The sequence below is a fragment of the Tympanuchus pallidicinctus genome, unplaced genomic scaffold, assembly GCF_026119805.1.
Source record: "Tympanuchus pallidicinctus isolate F22 unplaced genomic scaffold, pur_lepc_1.0 scaffold9, whole genome shotgun sequence".
NCBI lineage: Eukaryota > Metazoa > Chordata > Aves > Galliformes > Phasianidae > Tympanuchus > Tympanuchus pallidicinctus.
In genome coordinates, this window is record NW_026294813.1 from 910,001 (window position 1) to 930,871 (window position 20,871).

The 20,871-nt window shown below is 33.8% G+C and overlaps 1 protein-coding gene across 3 annotated transcripts in view; it reads right to left on the reverse strand.

Moving 5' to 3' along the window:
* Positions 1-20,871, reverse strand: part of AP3B1 (adaptor related protein complex 3 subunit beta 1) — a 160,186-nt gene that overhangs the window by 41,574 nt on the left and 97,741 nt on the right. For 2 of the 3 annotated variants that reach the window (XM_052670188.1, XM_052670186.1), the window contains exons 18-22: positions 19,364-19,469; positions 17,801-17,951; positions 14,412-14,586; positions 7,880-7,952; positions 6,958-7,064 (exon numbers count right to left, since the gene is read on the reverse strand). In XM_052670188.1, the coding sequence (XP_052526148.1) occupies positions 6,958-7,064; positions 7,880-7,952; positions 14,412-14,586; positions 17,801-17,951; positions 19,364-19,469 (612 nt within the window). Of the gene's footprint in view, positions 1-6,957; positions 7,065-7,879; positions 7,953-14,411; positions 14,587-17,800; positions 17,952-19,359; positions 19,470-20,871 lie in introns of all 3 variants that reach the window. The other variant, XM_052670187.1, reaches the window with a different exon arrangement.

A 20,871-nucleotide genomic window follows, 5' to 3' on the forward strand; every position in this document is an offset into this window, starting at 1 on the left:
ACCACAATTAACAGAGAAACATTCATTACAGAACCTTTTCAGGAAGTTGATTTTTTCTAATTCTTATTGTAATTGCATTGTTCTAATCCTGTATTATAAAGGCAGCTGCTTGCCTATCATTTGTACTTTCCTCGTTAATCCTGACTCAGTGAATTAACCTTTAATTACAGCCGTTAAAATTGAAATGAGCCTCTTGTCTGGCTGGGGCTGCCCCCTTCCAGTGCATGAGACTGATGAAAATTTTTAGGGTCAGTGAATATGTCCCATGTCATGTCTGATAGATGCTAAAGATGTGAGGAGGTAAATGTTACCTTAGAAAGATGTGGCTGAAATTTTTAAGTGCTAGCTTTTATTGACAAAATAAAACAAAAATACAGCTTAGATTATCTCTCTCTTCTGTCTGAGTTTCATAGCATAATATATACACAGACAAATTATGTTATATACATCATCACTACATGTTTAAGGAATAACTTATGGAATCATCACCATTATGTATTATATGTGCTTGCTTTTAAAAACATAGCACGAACTCTGTTTTCAGTAGTTCTGTCTTAAGGAACATGATATACATATTTTTGATGTTGGACAGAAAAATTACTTTGAATTCTCTCACAGATGTAATCATCCAACTCTCAAAAAAGTGAATTAGTTTTAAGAAACATACTGACTTTTAATATAAAGCAAAACAAAAATTGAGTGTCTGTTTACGGTAATTTATCTAAGGAGTTCCTGTTTTGCATCACTGTCCCTCAATCCCAAGTTTCATTTCTATCTTATGCATAGGATTTTGATTTTCTAACTATGCTTACTTTACAGTTGTAGCATTTTTCACTTTTAAGTACAATATTTGAATGTTGCTTTAATCTTCGTCAGTCCAAGACAACAAAATACTGAATAAATATGATAAATATGATGCTCCACTCTTAACCAAAGACCTGGTTAATCACTATACAATTTATGTCACATATGTGCTTCTAACTAAGGATTCATTAGTACGTAAGCTACGAGATATGGTTTAGAGGCTTGTGGTAGCAATAGTAGTAGCAGGATTGTTGGACTAGATGACCTTGCAGGTTGTTTCCAGCCTTGTGATTCTGTGATTTCATTATTCTATGATAAACATAAAATACATGTTTACAGACATGCATACATATATTTGTGTGTGTGTATGCACACACTCATGTATACAAACATATATATTTAAAATTACAAGACCCCAATATGGAGAACATATAGTACTAAAATACACAGTAATCAAGTAAATCAATGAGATTATATGTAGTAATAATAAGTATGCCTCCTAGACTGGGCATATTTTTATCTATGCCAGGGTGTCATATCAAGGTGTTTCTTCTGACTCAGAAGAAGGAAAGATGGATCCTATTTGAACTTTCAAATTAAATTCTCTAATTTATTTGAAAGAAAATAAGCAGAATGTTCATAATTATAGAGCTTGCTCAGTATTGATGTCTTTAATAAACCAAAGAGGGCTATAACTAAGGCTTGAACATTAATAAACATTACAAATGGTGATAAATGGATTTCTAATTAATTACTAAAGGTGAAATCACCCTTTAAAAGACTGCTGTAGGAGGGTTTTTATTTTAAATTAAGCTATCATTTAAAAAAATGCGTAGAAGTAATTTTTGGAAGGATGTTATAACTTTCAAATGTGTGATGTAATGGATGTATTATGTTACCATTTTAAGAATGTCTTTTACATTAAATTTTCATAAACATGGAAAAACAAATTTAAATATCTGGGAGGTCTGTTTTGCATTCCTTATCTGTCTTGTCAGTGTTTAACATCTGCTGATGAGCAGTTACATTCATTCGTAGCTCTCCAAGTGCTTTCCCAAGATAAGTAAGCATCATTATCCTCATTTTTCAGATGGAAAACCAAGAGACTGTGTTACTCCCACCAGGATAGACAGTATGTAGTAAGCCAAAAATAGAACTCATTTTCCATATGTAACACCCAGTTCTGTATCCAGTGGACCACACCATCTTCCTGCAAGCATCAGTCACACCTCATGAGCTGTGTAGCTAAATTTTGGGTGCACAAAGAGAAAACTCTTTTTTTAACTCTTACATTTAAGACTATGCTTTTTCACTTGCTTCATAGTTGCAAATTTCTCAGACACCCTACTAACTTCTGGAATTTGTAGAATTTGTTTCAGTTGAGCTTTATGTTAGCTACAAAGCCTGTATAGCACAGAATAGGGAAAAATGCAGGAAACGCATAAACTTTAAACTGTTCCACATGGAAGAAAACCCACCTTAAGGAATGAAGCTGGAGAGAGAGCTCCGCGTAATTCCACACACGCTGCTTAGTGTACAAGTGTGGTCAACAATGGGGAGAAGTTATAAGGATGCACAAGGATAGCACACACGCAGCAAACCTCACCACTGCTCCCTCAGCCTCCTACCGCCCTCCCACCAAACTTTCCCAATTGCAGCCATTATATAAAAAAGCAGGCTTCAGAGAAAATAAAAAGGAAACATTTAAGGTACAGGAAAAAACTCTCCTGTGGTAAGACATGAAAAAGTAGACATTTCCTACTACAAGCTGAAAAATAAGAGTGCAAATGCTATACTATTTAAAATAATACCACCGTAGGATACTATGAGTCTGTATTACTGTAGAAGATGTGGCTAACACTCAAAACTGATTTAAATGTAACTTCTTTGTTCAACAAAAAATTTGTTGATTCTAAGAAGGACTATATACATTTACACAAATATAACAATATTTACTTAAAAAAAATAACAGTAATTGCTCAAACTATCTCTGCAAACACAGGGATTATTAAGTATCTACTGAAACCATTGCACAGTCTGCTGCAATCACTAGTCACTAGTGCACCACATCTCTTTCATGCTATTAAGAAGTTAATTCTGAGGACATAGACATTCCTGAGGTAAGAACCCGAGAAGAACTCTGACCAGAGTTTATTTATGAATTATAAATAGATGTAATTATATAATACTTAGAGCTAATAAAGCTTTGGAAAAATAAAACTCATGAAGTAGAGCACATGCCAGTAAACTACTTTGGAAGACGTACTGAAGGAATTAGCAAATTCTTATGCTTTAGGTAGCTAATCTTGCCTTACAAATTGCATACCATACTATACTGACAATATAATCCATTATTATAATTCCTGTGTTCCCTCTGCTTCCGAGATCCTTTACACTTGCTACAACACACTGAATTGAGAAAGTAACCCAAACTATAAGAACATTTTCCCCTGTAAATACTACTTCAGAAACTCAAGGCATTAAAATGTCTTTCAAGGGGGGAAGACCATACTGAAAATATCTCTATTTGTATTTGAAGGTCTTAATATTTACTGTTTTTCAGGTAATTCCGCAAACATACTAAATTTGAAATTAAATGTATTTATCACTTAGCTTGACAGGTCTGTAGCTTGACCTTGACTTTTGTCAGAAACTATTATTTCTGCTCTATGCATCACCACTCTAAAGAAGTTCTCAAAATGGATCCTAGTCAAGAGTTCTACAGAAGATTCAAGAGACAGAAAAAAGCATGAATTACTGCTCCCTTTCTGAACAGATTCTGTGGAGCTCTGAGTAACAGAAAATAAAAACATACTGTTGATAATATTATATTAACTTCTTTCAAACAAATACAGAGTATACTAAAGAAAAACAGTAAATAGAACAGTACCACTCCTACAACTATGCCACAATTCAATATGTATAATAACTAATGAAAAGACTGAATTATTGCAGCAAATAAATTTTCTGCAAGTATCTCTTCACCACAAGATTTTTCCTCTCTTTCTATTGTAAACATTTCTTAACATTTGGCCTTGATTTTCTTCCCAGATTACACCCTGCTGGGGGGCAGGGAACATACCAAATCTTCTTTCAAATCCTCCTCATCTTGGCCTAGAATTCCCATTTTGCCCTATCCAACTGCTGCTGCTGCCAAAGTCATATCCAGCTGCAGTTTCCTAACGCCTTTCAGAACTGTAGACATTTCTTGCTACCAAAGAAGTCCTCCCTCCTCCTCATTTTTTTCTGAAGCATACATAATTGCTAATACTAGCTCAGGGATATATATATATCTAGGGATGCAGTTTACTATCTGAAGCTATAATGCAAAAAGAACAGGTGGTTTAGCTTCTTTTGTCATCAGCTGTGTGATTAGTAGGCACAGACAATCACTCCCTTCTTCTGCTTCTCTGATACTTTCCGTAGCTCTCCTCTTCCTCCCTTCACTGTTCCTGCTCACAGTATTATTTCTTGCAGTAGGTTATATTCCTCCCTGTCCTTATGTCATTCATAAGTTTTGATTTTTAATCTCTCTTCTCCTACGTTAAAAACTTTCATTTCAGGGACAATATCAATTTCTGCTGTTTTCCAAATCTGCTTTAAACTGACAGCATACAAAAGCCTCTCATTTCCATTTCTTAATTGGCACTTGTATTTTCACATATCTTGCAAGCCTTCAAGGACATTTCAGCATCTACAATTCAGTTGACTCCAAATGTATGAGTTCTGAGTGCATATCTGTAGAAGCCTTGGTAGAAGCGTCCAGTTACCTGGTTTGTTGTGCCCACCTGAAGGTAAGACTGCAAGAGGACAGAAGCACAAACATGGATGTACTGTGCTTTGCATACAGTCTGAAGAAAGTGATCCATAAATTACCAGAGAATTTCATTTTTCCTGGAACAAACTGTAACATGCATTCATACGTCTCTCTATGACAAGTAAATGTTTATGTGTAAACAAGAATCCTAAACACAAATGAGCTGTGCTACAAAGCATTAGGCTGTGTACTGCAATTCATATTCAAGATGCTTTTTTGTTGTTGTCTTTGTAGATTTAAAGTGACTCAGAGCATTTCTGTGAGACTGCTCTTATATTTACACTTTCTGTGATGTTAAGCAACTTCTAAGGGAGAACTTCACCAAAAGAGTGTACTGAGGGACACGGTCTGGTGGGAAATGTTGGACTGGATGATCTTGGAGGACTTTTCCAGCCGTGGTAATTCTATGATTCTATGAACATGGAGTTATAAGTTTTCTAAAAGCTGTATCCAATTACAGTCTTGAATGATTTGAATAATAGACTGTCTGACATATTCCAAGATAAGTGACTGCTACATTTCTTCAATATTAGGGTCATATACTGTACTTATCTATTTTTACTCCATGATCTCCATTGCCTGGTAATAAATTAATTTCTCATTGTTGGTTTGGCATGTGCCCTACAGTTAAATTCATTTTCTCTCCAAATGAAGGAAGAAAAGTTTTCTGAAGTATGACAACTATTCTTATTTTAGAACAAGTGGCCACAGATTAAATTTAGAAAATTATTTTAAGAGGGACATTCCCACATGAAGTCTTAAAAGCTCTTTTTATATTTTCATTTTTAAAAAGTTACTTGATGGTGCAAAACAACCTGACTGTAACTACATAACTACTTGCATGTAGGACTTTTTACACTGTACAGCTTTTAACCTTAGTGTTTAATTTTCCTTGTTTCCTAGAGCACAGAACACTTCAAAAGACCTCATGTATACCTGCAAGTACTACCAATGGCAGTGACAGCTGAAAAACAGGAAATCACCATGCAGTAGCAACAACGAGTCCTGATATGACCAGCTGTTTCCAGAGCAGCAAGTATAAGCATATGTTCTTGATTCCTCACTGGTTATCAATAGCACCAAGAAAAAAACATTTTGTATATTCAACTCTTTCATACAGAACTTCTTTCTACACTGCTGTGTAACACATATGACAGTATTTCACATTTTCAGAATGTGTTAGACATGAATGACTATGCATCACGCAAAGTGACTGTCCAGTTTGTTACTGGCCCACCTGGAATTTAACTGCATCCCAATTTTCAGCCTTAAGTAAGGCTGATAGCCACCACATAACCTGGAAGTCTGTCTCATAAGCACCTTAAAGCCTGTAAATATAAGACTGAATCGGTAGATACAATATTTTATTTCTTGAGTCAAATAATTTTTTACACATTCTTTACTTGAGAAATACGTAAGTACATAACTTTAGGAATGCATTGCTCACAAACCCAACACAAAATACTTTAACAGCAGTTATTAAAGTAGCAGTGTAGGTTCTAGATATCAGCCACATAAGAAACAAGGCTAGGCTAAAAGGTGCTCATGGTTCTTTCTTCTGGTCACTTCCACCAACTTTCACAAAGTTAATTACCCTGTGCAGCTGTTCCTTTTTGAATTTGACAAAAAATTTGAAAATTTGAATTGGACAAAAAAAAAAATATGATTAGAATAAAATTAAACAAACAACACAAGAATGCAAACTACTATTCTTTTCACCAACACAGGAATGACCTCCATGATTTGACTAACCTTAATTGCACCTATACTTTTGAGCTTCCCTAATGGAAAGTGCTACAAAGCAGAGTTCACTAACTGTATGAATCATGACACATACTGATATACCACTGATTGTAAATCTATATCCTTTGTATTTGCACCCATAGCTGTGATTTGCACACTCATGAAAAAAATAATTCCAAGTAGCAAAATGTCTTACTTGGAGACATGTATAGCAAACAATCACAGAATTAATAACTGTGATTTTTTTATATAGCTTATTTTTGATAATGTATCAAGTAGATGATTTGAAAGATTTGTACAGTTTGTATGTGTAATTTGTAAACATAGATCTTCCCAAGGCAGAAGAAAAAAAAAAAACAGATGAAAAAAGAAGTTTAAAATCCTCTTAGGCATTCTTCTTAAGCAATTGTTATCCATTTCTCTATATTACAGGAAGTATTTATTCCAGATCAAAAAGAAGCTGCCAGACTTGCATGTAAACTAGAATTTCACAGGTGAAAGTATTTCTGAAAAGTAGCTTTGATGACTGCCTCAAAAATATGGTATGTTTAAATTAAGACACCTCCCTCCACTCTTCTTTAAAGGATACTTACATCAATGACTGATGAACCTGACAGACTTAATCCTTCTAGATCTGCTGTTAAACTTGGGGACAAAACAGCTGCTGCAGGAACTGCCACAGGAGTTGTTACAGGGCAGACTAGAAGTAAAAAAGCAATTGTCACTTAATATAAAATAAAATAAAATATCGGGAAGGACAATGATCTATTTTCATTAAGTTTAAAAAGTCCATACATCTTGACATAATTATTTTATGTTCATATGTTTCCTAATCACACAAGATTATTTTTTCCAGACATTTCAGCAATGATCAATAAAACATGAAAGAAGAATTAAAACATATTTTTTACATTCAAGATACATTTCTTACTCTCTTTTACTTTCTATTTAATCCTTTCATCTGATCCATTCTGTGCAGCACATTTTTATTTATGAGGTATGTGCAAAGTATATATTAATGCAACACTAATATTTGATGCACATGTAGAAGTAAACATGAAGATAGCACTAAAATGCATAGAAAAAAAGTAACACCAGTCCTACTCTACCTTTCCACAACTACATTTTAATCTGTTGTTTGAAATAGTCGTTTTTAGTATCTGATTATTGTACCATAATGCATGATGTTGAACAAGACACAGTCATGGGTACCTGAAGAAGGAAGTAAGCCCACTTCAACAGAAGAAAAGACTACACAGAAAATTCTTGAAAGAAATGTTTTACATCCCTGTACATTCCAAATTGTTAAACTGTTTCTTAGTTCTACAGTAAACAAAATCATGTATAATCATAATTTTGCATAAGAAAAGTTACTAGTCTGGGTAATATTTTTGTACAAGAAATTTTTTTGCATACAAAAAATGAACAAATTCACATTTAAGACATTTAAAACATCACTGAACTGATTGAATTCATGCTATTGGAAAAAAACGAGACTTTGATCAAGATACTTACAGTCATCTAAATCTAAGAGAAACACATCTTGTTTATTTGGAGCTTTTCTGTCTTGTACTGCTTTTTCTTCTTTCTGTCAAAATAGATAAATATTTTATCTTTTACTATATCAGCAAAAGAATAGTCTTTAATACTTTTATAGTGGCAATGTGTACATCCACTGCTTAGAGCTTAGCATTTAAAGAATTCACCTTGTGAGAAAGAGTTCTATCTATAGATAAGCTGAACCCAAATTCCACATTTAAGCTGTATTTCACTCCTCTGAAGCCCATGTTTAGATTTAATTTTAATAACATCTGCTACTCAAGAAAGATCTGCTGACAAATCAGACCATTAGAGACAGAAACTTTTTTTTATGAGAAGTCATAAGAAAGACATTATTTGCACTTATCTAGGAGGGGGGAAACCTGTAAATACAGATCTAAATAAAAAAGTAGAATGTCATATTGCCCCTTCTGGCCTTCATTTAAAGACACCTCTTATGAGTTGCCAAAGCTTCTTCCAGCACTCAAGAAAGATATATCTATAGGTCCCTTCACAAGATAAGCAGATAGAATCACTTTCCTTGAATGTCATCATAGAACAAAATGACCTATCTTGCCAAAAAGTACATTCAATTTTTCTAGTCTCTCAGCTTCATAGTCAGTTGCAAGCTAATACTATGCCAAGATTTTTTTTAATTTTTATTTTTAAATTTTGGAGAATGTACTTCTCAAGAATACACGAAGAAAGTGGGCTGATGTTCTCAGTATTTGAAGCCACTGATGTTAAATACTGTCAGGCTTGACATGGGACAAAATGACACTGCTCTTCATTTTCTTCCAGTGGAGCAGGCTGCCTGCAGAACATGTGGATATCCCATCCCCGGAGGTACCAAAGTCAGGTTGGATAGGGCCCCAGGCAGCCTGAGTTGATGGGTGGCAGCCCTGCACATGGAAGGGGCTTGGAACTGCATGGTCTTTAAGGTCCTTTTGAGCCCAAATCCTTCTGTGATTCAAACAGAAATTCAAAGTATTCTCTGTGGTCATTACAAAAGTGCTTCAGGTATTCTATGAGGAGAATGCTTTTGTGGGCAGAGCACAATGGAAGCTTTTTATTATTAGTTTTTAAATTTTTTATTATTAATTCTTTGATTTTTAAATCAACTGACTGAAATGTTCCTAATCACTACAGTATTTGAATGTTCTGCTATTGCTAGTTCATTTGATCTGTGACACTCCTCTAGACCAATGAAATCTTACAAAATATTTTTATCTTTCCATTCCTTTTATGTTATGCCTTAGTTACTGATTCTGCTGCAGAATCAGCATTTCTGAGTGCCAGGGCAGTCACAACCACAAGACTGCATTTTTTTTTCTTCCAATGTGATTATTGGCAACTCATCTGGCTACTTCTTTTTTTTCTTCTGTGAAATAAAGATAAACATCGTACTTCATAACTCTCAGGTGCTATCTGAATTATGTAATTATTTTTACTTGCATATAATTGAGTTATGAATTACTTCACATCAAAGAAGTCTTAGAAAAATTGAAATATACATATTTTGTTTACTAATGACTGAAGTTAAGAAAGACATTCTGTGACACTAAGGCCTTTTAGCTTTATTTTGTTATTTGTTTTACCATCCTGAAGTAGTTTCTAAGTATCTATTACAAAGCTCAATATGTAGATTTGCAATACACATTTCTTTTCTGGACTTCTATAACTTTGAATCTACAGTGTAATTCATCTTCAGAAATTGAAAAAAATCCATCAAAGATAATTTCTTATCCTTCAAAATAAAATAAAATAAAATCCTCTTAAGATACAAGTACAGATACATTACATCAAGGTAATACATGGGAAGAAAAATGCCCACTGCACACATTATCAGAATATTAGAAGATTAGATCTGTAAATACAGATCTAAATAAAAAAGTCGAATGTCATATTGCCCCTTCTGGCCTCCATTCAAAGACACCTCTTGTGAGTTGCCAAAGCTTCTTCCAGTACTCAGAATAGTGTACATAAGTACAATTAGTTTACAATTGGTGAAAAAAAAAACAAACACTGAAAAACCCACCAAAAAAACCCCAACAAATCAACAAAACAATGATGACAACAACACAACCCTGCTATCTGGAAATATGAAATTAGAAGCAAAGTAGATCAATATAAAGCTAATATTAAAGTATGATTAAGTGCTATTTTCTATTTCAATCGTGTGTCAAGCTTGCACACATACAGAGGTACTAAAATACATGAATGTTTTCATATTCATACGTATATTTTCAGATACATGTATGCATACATAGCATGTGTGTTTCGGTACAAAACATCACAGAAGTTTATTTAAATTAGTCTTGCCTTATATATATATATTTATATATATATTATATTATATAATTATATATATATAATATTAATATAATATATTATATATATTATATTATATATCATATATTTATATATTATAAATATAAAATATTATATATATTATAATATAAATATAAATATTTATTTATGTGATCATTTTTTTCTTTTTTTTCCAAAGAAAATGAAATAGATTGGCTTTCTAGAAATAATGAATAGCCAATGACTGCAACAAATACTATCAACACATATTTCTAATGAGTGAAAAAAGCTTTGCATTCCAAATCAAGATAATAAAAAGGTTATGACGTGTCTGGCATTTCCCTGTAACAAATTTTATTATTCTTTCCTTAAAATAAATCTACAATATAACCCAGCTTCCTGCCAGGAGAGCTCACTATGGGAAAAGCAGAATACTAAACAAAGAAGTTAAGCTATATTCCATCAAACATTTCTCCATTTGCAATTCATCTTGGTAATAGAGATAGAACCTGGTAAATGCATATAGGACTTGAAGCAGGAGATTTCTCTTGCTCAATGCATAATTCATGTGCTCCGCCTGCAAAGTGTGTAAAATGAGAATTTCACACCGCAGCATGAGCCATGGAGCTGCAGAGAAAAGGCAGATGAAATCATATTTTGCTGTGTGAATTTTATTTCTTATCCTTCCAATATTTATACAAAACCATCATTGACAATCCAAATGCATTGACAGATCACCCACTGTTTCCATTGTGTTAGCACTTGAAAAGAGATCAGGCAGAAAGATAGACAATTTGTTTTTGTATATTTTTTAAATAGTGGATCAGGTTTTTAACAGCTGAGTGACTGTATTATACTTGTATAAGGAGGTCAACAGTAGCTGATTTAAAAATCCCACTGCAGAGACACCTACTTACACATGCATCCTCAAATCTGGCTTTCTACTGTAGAAATGCTTAGATCATATTATTTACCTGAACATTTTCAACTATGCATATTTCAAAATTACATAAAACAGCAGCATAAGAGATGGATTTTTCTATTCACTGCAGCTCAATAATGATGAATACAACAGCTTTTACAAAATTATTCTTCGAGAAAAAAAACAAAACAAAACACAAAAATAATCGGCAGTTTGTGTAACCTATTTCTGTACTAGAAAATGCATGGATGCATGCGTAAATTAAGCTCTTGTGTGACCATAATCAAACCGTTTTATGAAAACCGTGCTAAACATGGCAATGGTACCCAACAAAATACAGAATGGTAGACAACACTCAGAACATTTGTTAACTAACAGCTCATAATTTGTGGACACTGAACAACTATAAAAATAGACCTTACTAATTACTCCTCTCACCAATGTGTTTCTCAGAAAATATTTTCATTTTTATTTATAAGGAAAAGAAAGCCCAAGAAATCATCTTCCCATCTGCACGGGCCACATTACAATAATAGTAGAATAATACAAGCAATGTCTTTTCCAATTAAAATCTTCCAGACAAAGAACATCCTTTTCTTAGGGCCTAAGTTTTTAATGGAAGTAAAATAAATATGAGTAGTTCCTGTAAAAGGTACTTTAATAGAATGGCTCCACATTTGACTTTATCTGAAATGTTCTTTACAGCATGTTAAATTATTGCTTTTCTTTCCAACTTTGAAGGGCTATCAGGGTTATCATCAGTTAGCTACACTTCTGATCACAAGGCTCAAAACAGGTACCTGTACAAAAGCCAGTTAAGCTACTCAGTACAGTAGTCACCCTTGATACAAAATACGTGTGACTGTCACCTCCATCTTCTTAACCAATTACACTTCTGAATATAACTATCAGAAGCATTTGTAGTACAAATGCAAGCACCCAACATTACTTAAACAGTGAAAAAGTCCTTTGTATTCAAGAGCATTACTTTCACTTCAGACTCCTGCCCAATTAATTCAACCTTCATTCAATCTCACATACTACTACATTGGCCATGTCAGAGTTTCCAAGTGACAAAGCATTTAAGGAACATTTGGACAGTGAATTTTATACTGTCTTTTCGACTAATTCCTTGTCATGTTTGTTTTTTACTGTCATGTACGCAAACCCCGTTATTTAATATTTTTGTCACATTTTAAAGCTTTGCAGTTCTTCAGTTCTACGTTTTGAGTCTGATCAACTCTTCTGTCAATGGCTTAAAACTTCCTTTGTTCCCAGTACATTTCTTTTTAGGTACATCTTAAGTAAGGCTTTAAGACTACTCCAGCAAAAATCCAAATGCTTGACAATTCTCTGCTGACTTCAATAAAACCATCCCAAGTTTCTTAAACATTCTGGTTCTCATATTACACAGTACATTGACTTCACACATTCTCAGGCACTGTTTTAAAATATAAAAAGCTTACTTATGCTGGTAGTCCTCACAAATCCTGTGAAGAAACTGTAACAGTTTAAATAACTATAGTGAAAGTCATCACAAAGGCTGGCCCTGAAGCTCTGAGGAAGAAGGACAATTGCAGCAGAGGGCACACACAGTTATTTGAACACGGTTTTGTAGTGACTTCTCAGAGTAAAGCTGAGTTCTGTTATTGTCTGGTGAAAAAAATCTGTACTATACTATAAGAAGCTGCAAACAGTTAGTGTGAAAGGAGTTAACTCTCTTAATATTTAATTTCCCTGCTATGAATAAATCTTAGAAGAAGGTATGCTATCCAGTGTCATATTAGGCAGGAAACATTGATCAAATAACAGAAATACACCTCAATTTCTATGCTATAATCTCCATTAATTTTTTTGCCTTCCTGGTAGATTATGGGAATATACTCATTCAGGTTGTAACTCAGGTTACAACTCAGAGCTTGTAAGTAGATGTATCAAGTTAAAAACCAAAGACTTTTTACATCATAAGATCAAGATTTAGAGAAATGAAGGGCCTTTCTTCCTCAGCTAAAGGAAAATACCTGAACAGCTTAATGAAGTTACAGACTTCTCCCTTAGCTATTTGAAACACATTTGTCCAATAGCTTCTACAACTGTATCAAATGCAGCAGAGTCCTGTTCTGACTACTCAGCAATCTACACTGAAATCCTGATCATAATGTGTCAGCTTAATTTAAAATGCTTCAGATTATCACTTAATTTTCAACGCCGCACTTACTAAAATGGAAACTTCTGAGCTAGAATTCTAACTGAATTTTTTAAAATGTGCATGAATAGAAACGGAAATAAATTTTGACAACAGAAAAATAACTTTCAGAAACGATTTTACCCTAGCCTTAGCATGAAGTTCCTCATACACTTATTTTTTAAATGAAAGGCAATTAAATAAACAGAATCTACATCACGCAATTAGCTTCAGCTCAGTAACGCTTGAATAAAATGAACTTCTAGCCTCTTTATCTTCACAAAGTCAGCAATTAAAACTTAGCTAACACAAACTAAGTTGCAAAAGTTAGCAGAAACTGTTGGTTCTGTTGAATACTTTTGTATCTTTACACATTTCAGAATTCAATTAGGAAAAAAAAAAAAGATTTGAAAGATTGCTACTTCATAAACATTGCAAAAAAGCTAATATAACTTGAAGTGATGAAACAATTTGTATGTTTTATTCCTATCGAACAGGGAGCAATAAAAGTTGAATACTCATTAAGGATACTAACTGTACTAGTCTACATATATACCTGTAGTAAATAATCCCACTAGTCTATGTATATATCTTGAGATGGATAAATTAACTTCACTGTTCTCAATGTTAATGGGAAATTCTAAAACAAAGCTAGGCAGTTCTATTTGAGTGCCTTAAGAAACCCTCTCAGATCCAGGTCTTGTAGTAATTATGATCCCATTTTAATCTAACAGTCATCGCAAATCAGGCTATTATTTCTGTGCAATCCTCATGTTTTCACCAGTTTAAAAGTAATCTAAAAAAATTAGGTCCCCTTATTCATTATCTATGTGGAGTAAACCAATATGCAATTTTATTTTACAGTATTTTTGCTTGCTTAAACTACGAAACAGTTACTATTGTTTTTGGGATTAGTCTTTTCATCAAAAGTCAACAAATATTTACAAAACTTCTGCTTCTCAGATATTTAAAAAATTACTACCCATTTCCATTCCTCAAGGAAGAAATACACAGTTAGATGCATTGTTTAATGTTTTATATATATACACACAAGTATATGTATGCATATATAAATATTTAAAACATCTTACCTTAGTAGAGGTAGCATTTCTGGACTTTTCAGCATCTGAGTCACTATTAGAGTCTGATTCTGATCTGGAGTTTGAAGAACTCTCATCTGATGAACTAGACTCTGTATCAGAGGAACTGAATGTGCTTCTGGACTTGGAGATTTCCTTTGCTTTCTTTTTAATGCCTTCTGAATCACTAGAGATTAAAATAATTAAATATAAGAAACATAGAAATCCACCAAAGAAAAACGCTTTGGAGTAATAATATCAGAAAATAGTTCAAGTTGGAAGATACCTTAAGGATCATCTAGCTCCAACTGCTCTGCTGTGGGTAAGGGCACCTTCCAGTAAATGAGGTTCCCCAGGAACCCCATCTAACCTGGCTGTGAATGCCTCTAGGGATGGAACTTTGACAGGTTCTCTGGGCAACTCTTCCAATGTCTTACCATCCTCTGAGTTATAATTTCTTCTAATGATCTAAGTCTAAGTAATCTAAGTCTCCCTTGTTTTATTTTAAAGTCATGACCTTGTCCTATTGCTACACGACCCGATAAAAAGTCTCTCTGTACCTTTCAGTACTGAAAGGTACAAGGTCTCCCTGAAGCCTTCTCTTTTCTGCACGGAACAAGCCTAGCTCCTACAGCCCTTCTTTGTAGGAGAGGTTCACCAACACTCTGATCATCCTCACAACCCTCCTTTGGGCCTGCTCAAGTAGCTCCATGTCTTTCTTGAGCTGGGGGCCCCAGAGCTTGAACTAGGAAGCATCCTACAACCAAGATTTCAAAGATTGATGAAATGAATGTGAAATCAGTACTTCCTCATGATAAGAAAACTTGGCTACAATGGCAGAAGTAGTAGCTTATTTAAGAGAACACAAAATTATTCTACTACACTACACAACATATCATCACTCAAGCAGGATAATGGTCAAACGAATATATGAACATAAAAAGTATTAAACACATTATCTATATGCATCAAGCTTATAATATTTCAGGAAAGTGCAGACACCATTTTAGAACAAATGTTTCTGCCTATTCCTCCTGCAACTAGAAGAATCATGATGGATTATAAGATGTTTTTGCAGAGTAAAACTGACTTCGAACATTAAGACATTTATTGCTTTGTTAATCTTTCCAGATCAAGACAACTAGAAAAAAGGCCCATAATACCTACCAGTATTTCAAGACATACAGATTTCATTCACGAGAGCTGTTACCTTTTGACACCTTTTGTCATATGAAATACATTATGGCTACTGGACTTCAAAGATAGCATTCTTCATACAGTAAGGTTCTGTTAATCATAGCAATTTTGGATTATGTTGTTCTATGTTAACAGCTACAAAATATTATTAAAATCTGCCCAGTTCTTTTCTAGTGTAACTAAAACTTTTATAGTGTAACTAAAAATTAATAGATTATTCTTTTGTCTCAGTGGGAGTAGGAGATGAAAAGATCAGTAGATATAAATATTGCAGGAAACAAAAACTACTTCCTAATAGTTATCATGGAAAAGATAGATAGTACTGCCCACTGAAAGCAAACTTCTCTTTTTGCATCTGCATGCAACTTAAACTTCTAAATAAGGTGCACCACCTGATTCAGCTTCCTCTTCAAGACAATAAATTGGATACTGAAAAGATGAAAGGGTAACAAGGTCAGGAATAACTAAAAAAATCCAGACCACTCAGCTAGTAGGAATCCCTTTTGTCCCAGCTTCTTAAATATTTTTGCCTAGCTTGAGGAGCAGTGCAAAAGAATACACAGTGCCACAATACCATTTCAGACGGCAATATTTTTAGAAGGGAAAGATAGAGGGAAAAGGAATTGAAAAGTCTAACACTACAGAAAGAAAAAATGTAAGGAGTAATGCTTTCTTCTTGCCAAGAACCTTCCAAGATTGAACTGCCTGAATCAAATGCAATCAAAACATTTAAAAATCAGTATTAGAATTTAAACGATGCTAATAAGGCCCACCCATAAAGGCGAAATCAAAACCCAGAATTTTAACAGTTCAAAGCCATTTTCTCTGAAAGCGTGAAAAAGTGAACTCAAGGCTTGCAAATCTAGAACAAAAGCCAGGAATATGCTTTACAGAAACAGTCCAATATAGCAAATCTGATTGTTAAGATTATGTGAAAAACAGGACATCTCATAAGGAAATTTCATATGATAGCTTGTTTTAGGTCACTAAGATAAAAATTCCCTACTGTATACTGTTCCTCATGACATATAAGACAGACAATGACAAAACTGTCTACATTTTCTCCATTGCCATTGAACAGGAGCTGTAGTTGTATTAACATAACCTACTGTGAACTCATTACATAAATAAAAAAAACCATTCTTTCAAAATACATCTTATATTTAAAACAAGATTTAAAGATTAAAAATGTTACTTTATTGTGTATCAGCCAGTTTTGACGGGTAATCATTGTTTATCTTACTCCTTAAACTTTCAGATGTTATTCTAATGAGAAGAATTTACTGGTAACTAGCTTTTTAACTTTCCGATGATGAAAAGCCTGTATTAATTTAACCTACAGATTTCATTTGTTCTGAACAGGAAAAACAATATAAATCACTTTTAAAATCATTAAATCCTGACTTAAATTAATAAAGTCATAATTAGGGCATTATGCTGTGTTTGTTATGGAAGTGGCAAGGCGAGCTGCTTTAATTACTGTCTGTAATAAAAGGAGCAGAGTGCGTACTGCTCCCCAATCAGCGCTGTCAGCCACGACTGAGCTGAGCTGCAAACTCATCAAGTGAGCTGGCAGCAGACTATAGACTAAAGGGCGATCATGTCTGCAGAGGCTACTTGCTGACAACAGTAGAAGAAACAGATTCATACAATCCAAGGTATTAGCCCCAATTACTCAAAATTTTAATGATACTTTAATACATGATAATGCTGTTGATAATGGGCAATCTTAAAAAGTGCTAACACTTAAACATCTTATGACCGTTTCCCTTCACAGCCCTTGCTTCTAATATTTGGATCATAATCTTTTTAATATAACATTATTTAGAAAAATCAATTGTCTTAGTTACATAATGGCAAAGTGTTGAAGGACTTAATTTTAGCTCTCAGCAAAATTACTGCAAAAGGTAATTAAGTGTTTCATACACTGTGTTTGATCACTTATTCAGTCTCCCAAGGTTACATCAGTTTTCAAAAAGACACCCAAGATTTTAGATTAATTCCAAATACAGTAGTTTGACTAATGAAAATATGAACCCAACTCATACACAGAATATATACTGAAACATGGATAAACAGGAAATGTCTTTCTTTGCTTGGTGTACCTTCAAAATGCTTACCTGAGCACTTAGCAGACTGCTTACAACAAAAATGCTTTAGAAGCTACCATCACAAAAATTAAAACCATACAAATGTACGCTTACCTTTCCTCAGCAGCTCCAGATGTTTTCTTTGCTGTACCTTCTTCTGATTCACTATCACTTGATACTCCAGTAGAAGAGGAACTCCCACTACTCTCCTCACCACTGCTTTCTTCCTTATGTTGCTTCTCACTTTCACTGCCAGATTCACTATCTGGAAAGAAAAAAAAAATCACTCTTAGAATTTTCAGATTTTTTTGTAAATATCTTAAATAGTAAGTACTTCAGGAATCCCACTTGGTTTTAAAATAAAGTTTTAGTATTATAAGATCCAATTACACATTTTACCCTTATTTTCCTAGGATCAAAAACAGGTAAGGAACCACTTCACCCAAATATTTACAAAATTCTGTTGATTAAAGAGCTGCTCTCTTTAAGCATACAATACAGTTATTAATCAAATTAGAACTCCAAATAATAAATTAGTTACATGTGGGTTCTTCTATAAAATCCTATCAGGAGTTGGAGATGACCTCAAGTTTTCTACCACATACGTTCACTTAACTGCAAGATTATCTTTCAAACTAATTGCTTAATTACACAATCTTGATAGTGATGATGTTTTAATAACAGATTTAAAAAAAATTGTTCATCTGGTAATTAATCATATAGTTAAAATACATTCAAATATCTGAAATGAACATATTCTTTTCTTCCTTAAGAGATCATTCCCTGATACAATTTGTAGGTACTTTTCTTTGCATATCTCTTCAGATGTGGAATAAGAGGGAAGAAGTACCAAATTCTGATTTGGAAGCCCATTTGGTTAGTTTAACAAGATGCTGCTAAGTCTTTTAAGTCTCTGATGCCATATCTTTTCTGTGTATAGCCCGTGGACCTGAGATAATTCTTTATCTTCCTGTTAAGTCTAGAAATGGTCAGTGAGACTCATGTTCATCACTAAATTTAACTATGATAACATCTACTGAAATGGCACTCTTGGGGAATTGTCTACCTCATATTGAGCAAATGACTATTCAAAAAATCCTTAGCTCATTTGAAAGGCACCCATCAGTTATCTCCTCCATCATCACCTCAGTTGTAATATATAGAAACAGAAATGCTGAACTTCAGAGTAAAACAATAACAATTTACTAAATAAAAAACATGAAATACTACAGTTAAAAAAAGTTTTACAATTTACCAATAGTAGCACATGCTATCACAACAGTAGTTTATCAATAACAAATGCCAAAAAACATTCAAGAACTATGGCTCTCATCAACTAAGGCTTTGGTCATTTTCTGACAAAACATTAAAGCTACATATTCTCGTTACTTTTGCTAGTTTTAAAGTGAGATGAAAATATCATACAAGCCTTTTTTTTTTTTTTTATCTCGGAAGCAAAGCAACACAATTTAATGAACACACAAGCCATACCTATACAATTAGCTGTTACCACTAAACTGTTGTAAATGTAATCCTTTTTTCCCCTCATTTTTCTGATACCTCTGGAGGTGCTTCGTTTTGTTTTTTTTTTTTCCCTGATTCCCTTTATGTAGTGACTAGTTCTGAACATAAAGTTATCCACAAAGCAGAGATAAAAGTCCGTTTCCAAATACCTACCTGATGCACTTGTACTGGCAGAGTCCTCTTCCTCCTCTTCTGATTCAGAGTAGAACTTTTCAGTAGGTTTCTGTGTCTTCTTGAGAACGGCAGTCCATTCCTTTGACTGTAAATAAATTTCAATTTAGGTTTACTTTTAGAACTAGCAATACAAAAATATACATATAACATGTCAAAGAAAAATACCTGCAGTAGTGGTATTAGGCAGTTTCTAAATAAATCCTCTAAGTAAGTCAAGAGTGACGATTATGCTTCTCTTCTTTTAAACAATTAGGAGCACTGAAAGTTTTGAATATACTTGCAAAAGGTGAGATATGCCTATGAAAGACTAGAAAAAGATTTACTAAGGGAGATTTAAAAGCACTGGTAGCCATAAATAAATTGCTATGCCAAAAGATGCTGTAGTGTTAAGAGTTTTATCTTTGGCACCATTTCAGTTTACCCTAATGCTAGAATGAAGAATAAATACCATCTTTATCATCCCAAGTTTTAAGAGGAAAACAGACACAGACCCACCAGGCAGTAGCTAGATGACAATTGTATCTCACTTCCTTTGGTATTTGCCAAATAAAAGTAATTCTTATCAACAAAACACTACTTTGGCCAGACTGTTTTTAATTCATATTCCCTAAAATGCTGAGCAACTGAAGAAAAATTCTTGCCAGGGAAGAAACAAATAGGCAACCGTTTCAACACTGATACAGGTCTGCATCAGTGACAGCTTTTTAACTCAATTTCATTCACTTATTTTGTATAGTCATATGAAGTAGTAGAGCAATCACAAAGTCATTAATGTGGTATTCTCCGAAGAAAATATTTGCAAAAAAGCCTTGGAAAAAGGATTTTCACGTTTATTTTGAGGTTTAAGTAGTCAGAAGACGTTTTCTGTTGTGTTGTAAGCAGGTGTTACTTCATTTGATCAATTTCATGCAAGGCTTTTATTTTTATGGATAAAGGCACCTCCACACACTCTTTCATGCCAACTTTATCATTTCTAATAAAACTCTTTGAGATGACTGCAATCAAACTCTCCTTATAAAAGCTTTCAGAAGTTTGTAAACAAATATCTCTTTTCCTGAAGTGTATAGAAGAAGGTACACAATTATTACTGAAGTACTAAGGAGAAACGCTTGCTGTATACTTCATTGTTTACTGGCCTCTGTAAAACACAACCATTTTTTAGAATTTTCTCCACTCATTCCATTCCTGACATCTTATAGGCAAATTCATGTGCAATTTAGTGTGGGAGTTGGCTAATGATAAGGACCACATGCTCTTCTATGTGGACATGCTAAAAGAACTTATCTCTGAGAGCATCACCAGCATAGTATATTTCAATACACCTCAATTCCTGTTACTGTAATGGCTTTCACTAACATTATTAGTACTCTGGTATCTGATGCATAAATCATAGCTCTGGTACCAGAACTTGATTCTGCCTGCTAATTTCCAGTTCCATAATGGAATGGAACTGGAATCAGTAGTAGATCACTATCTGTGTAACGTAG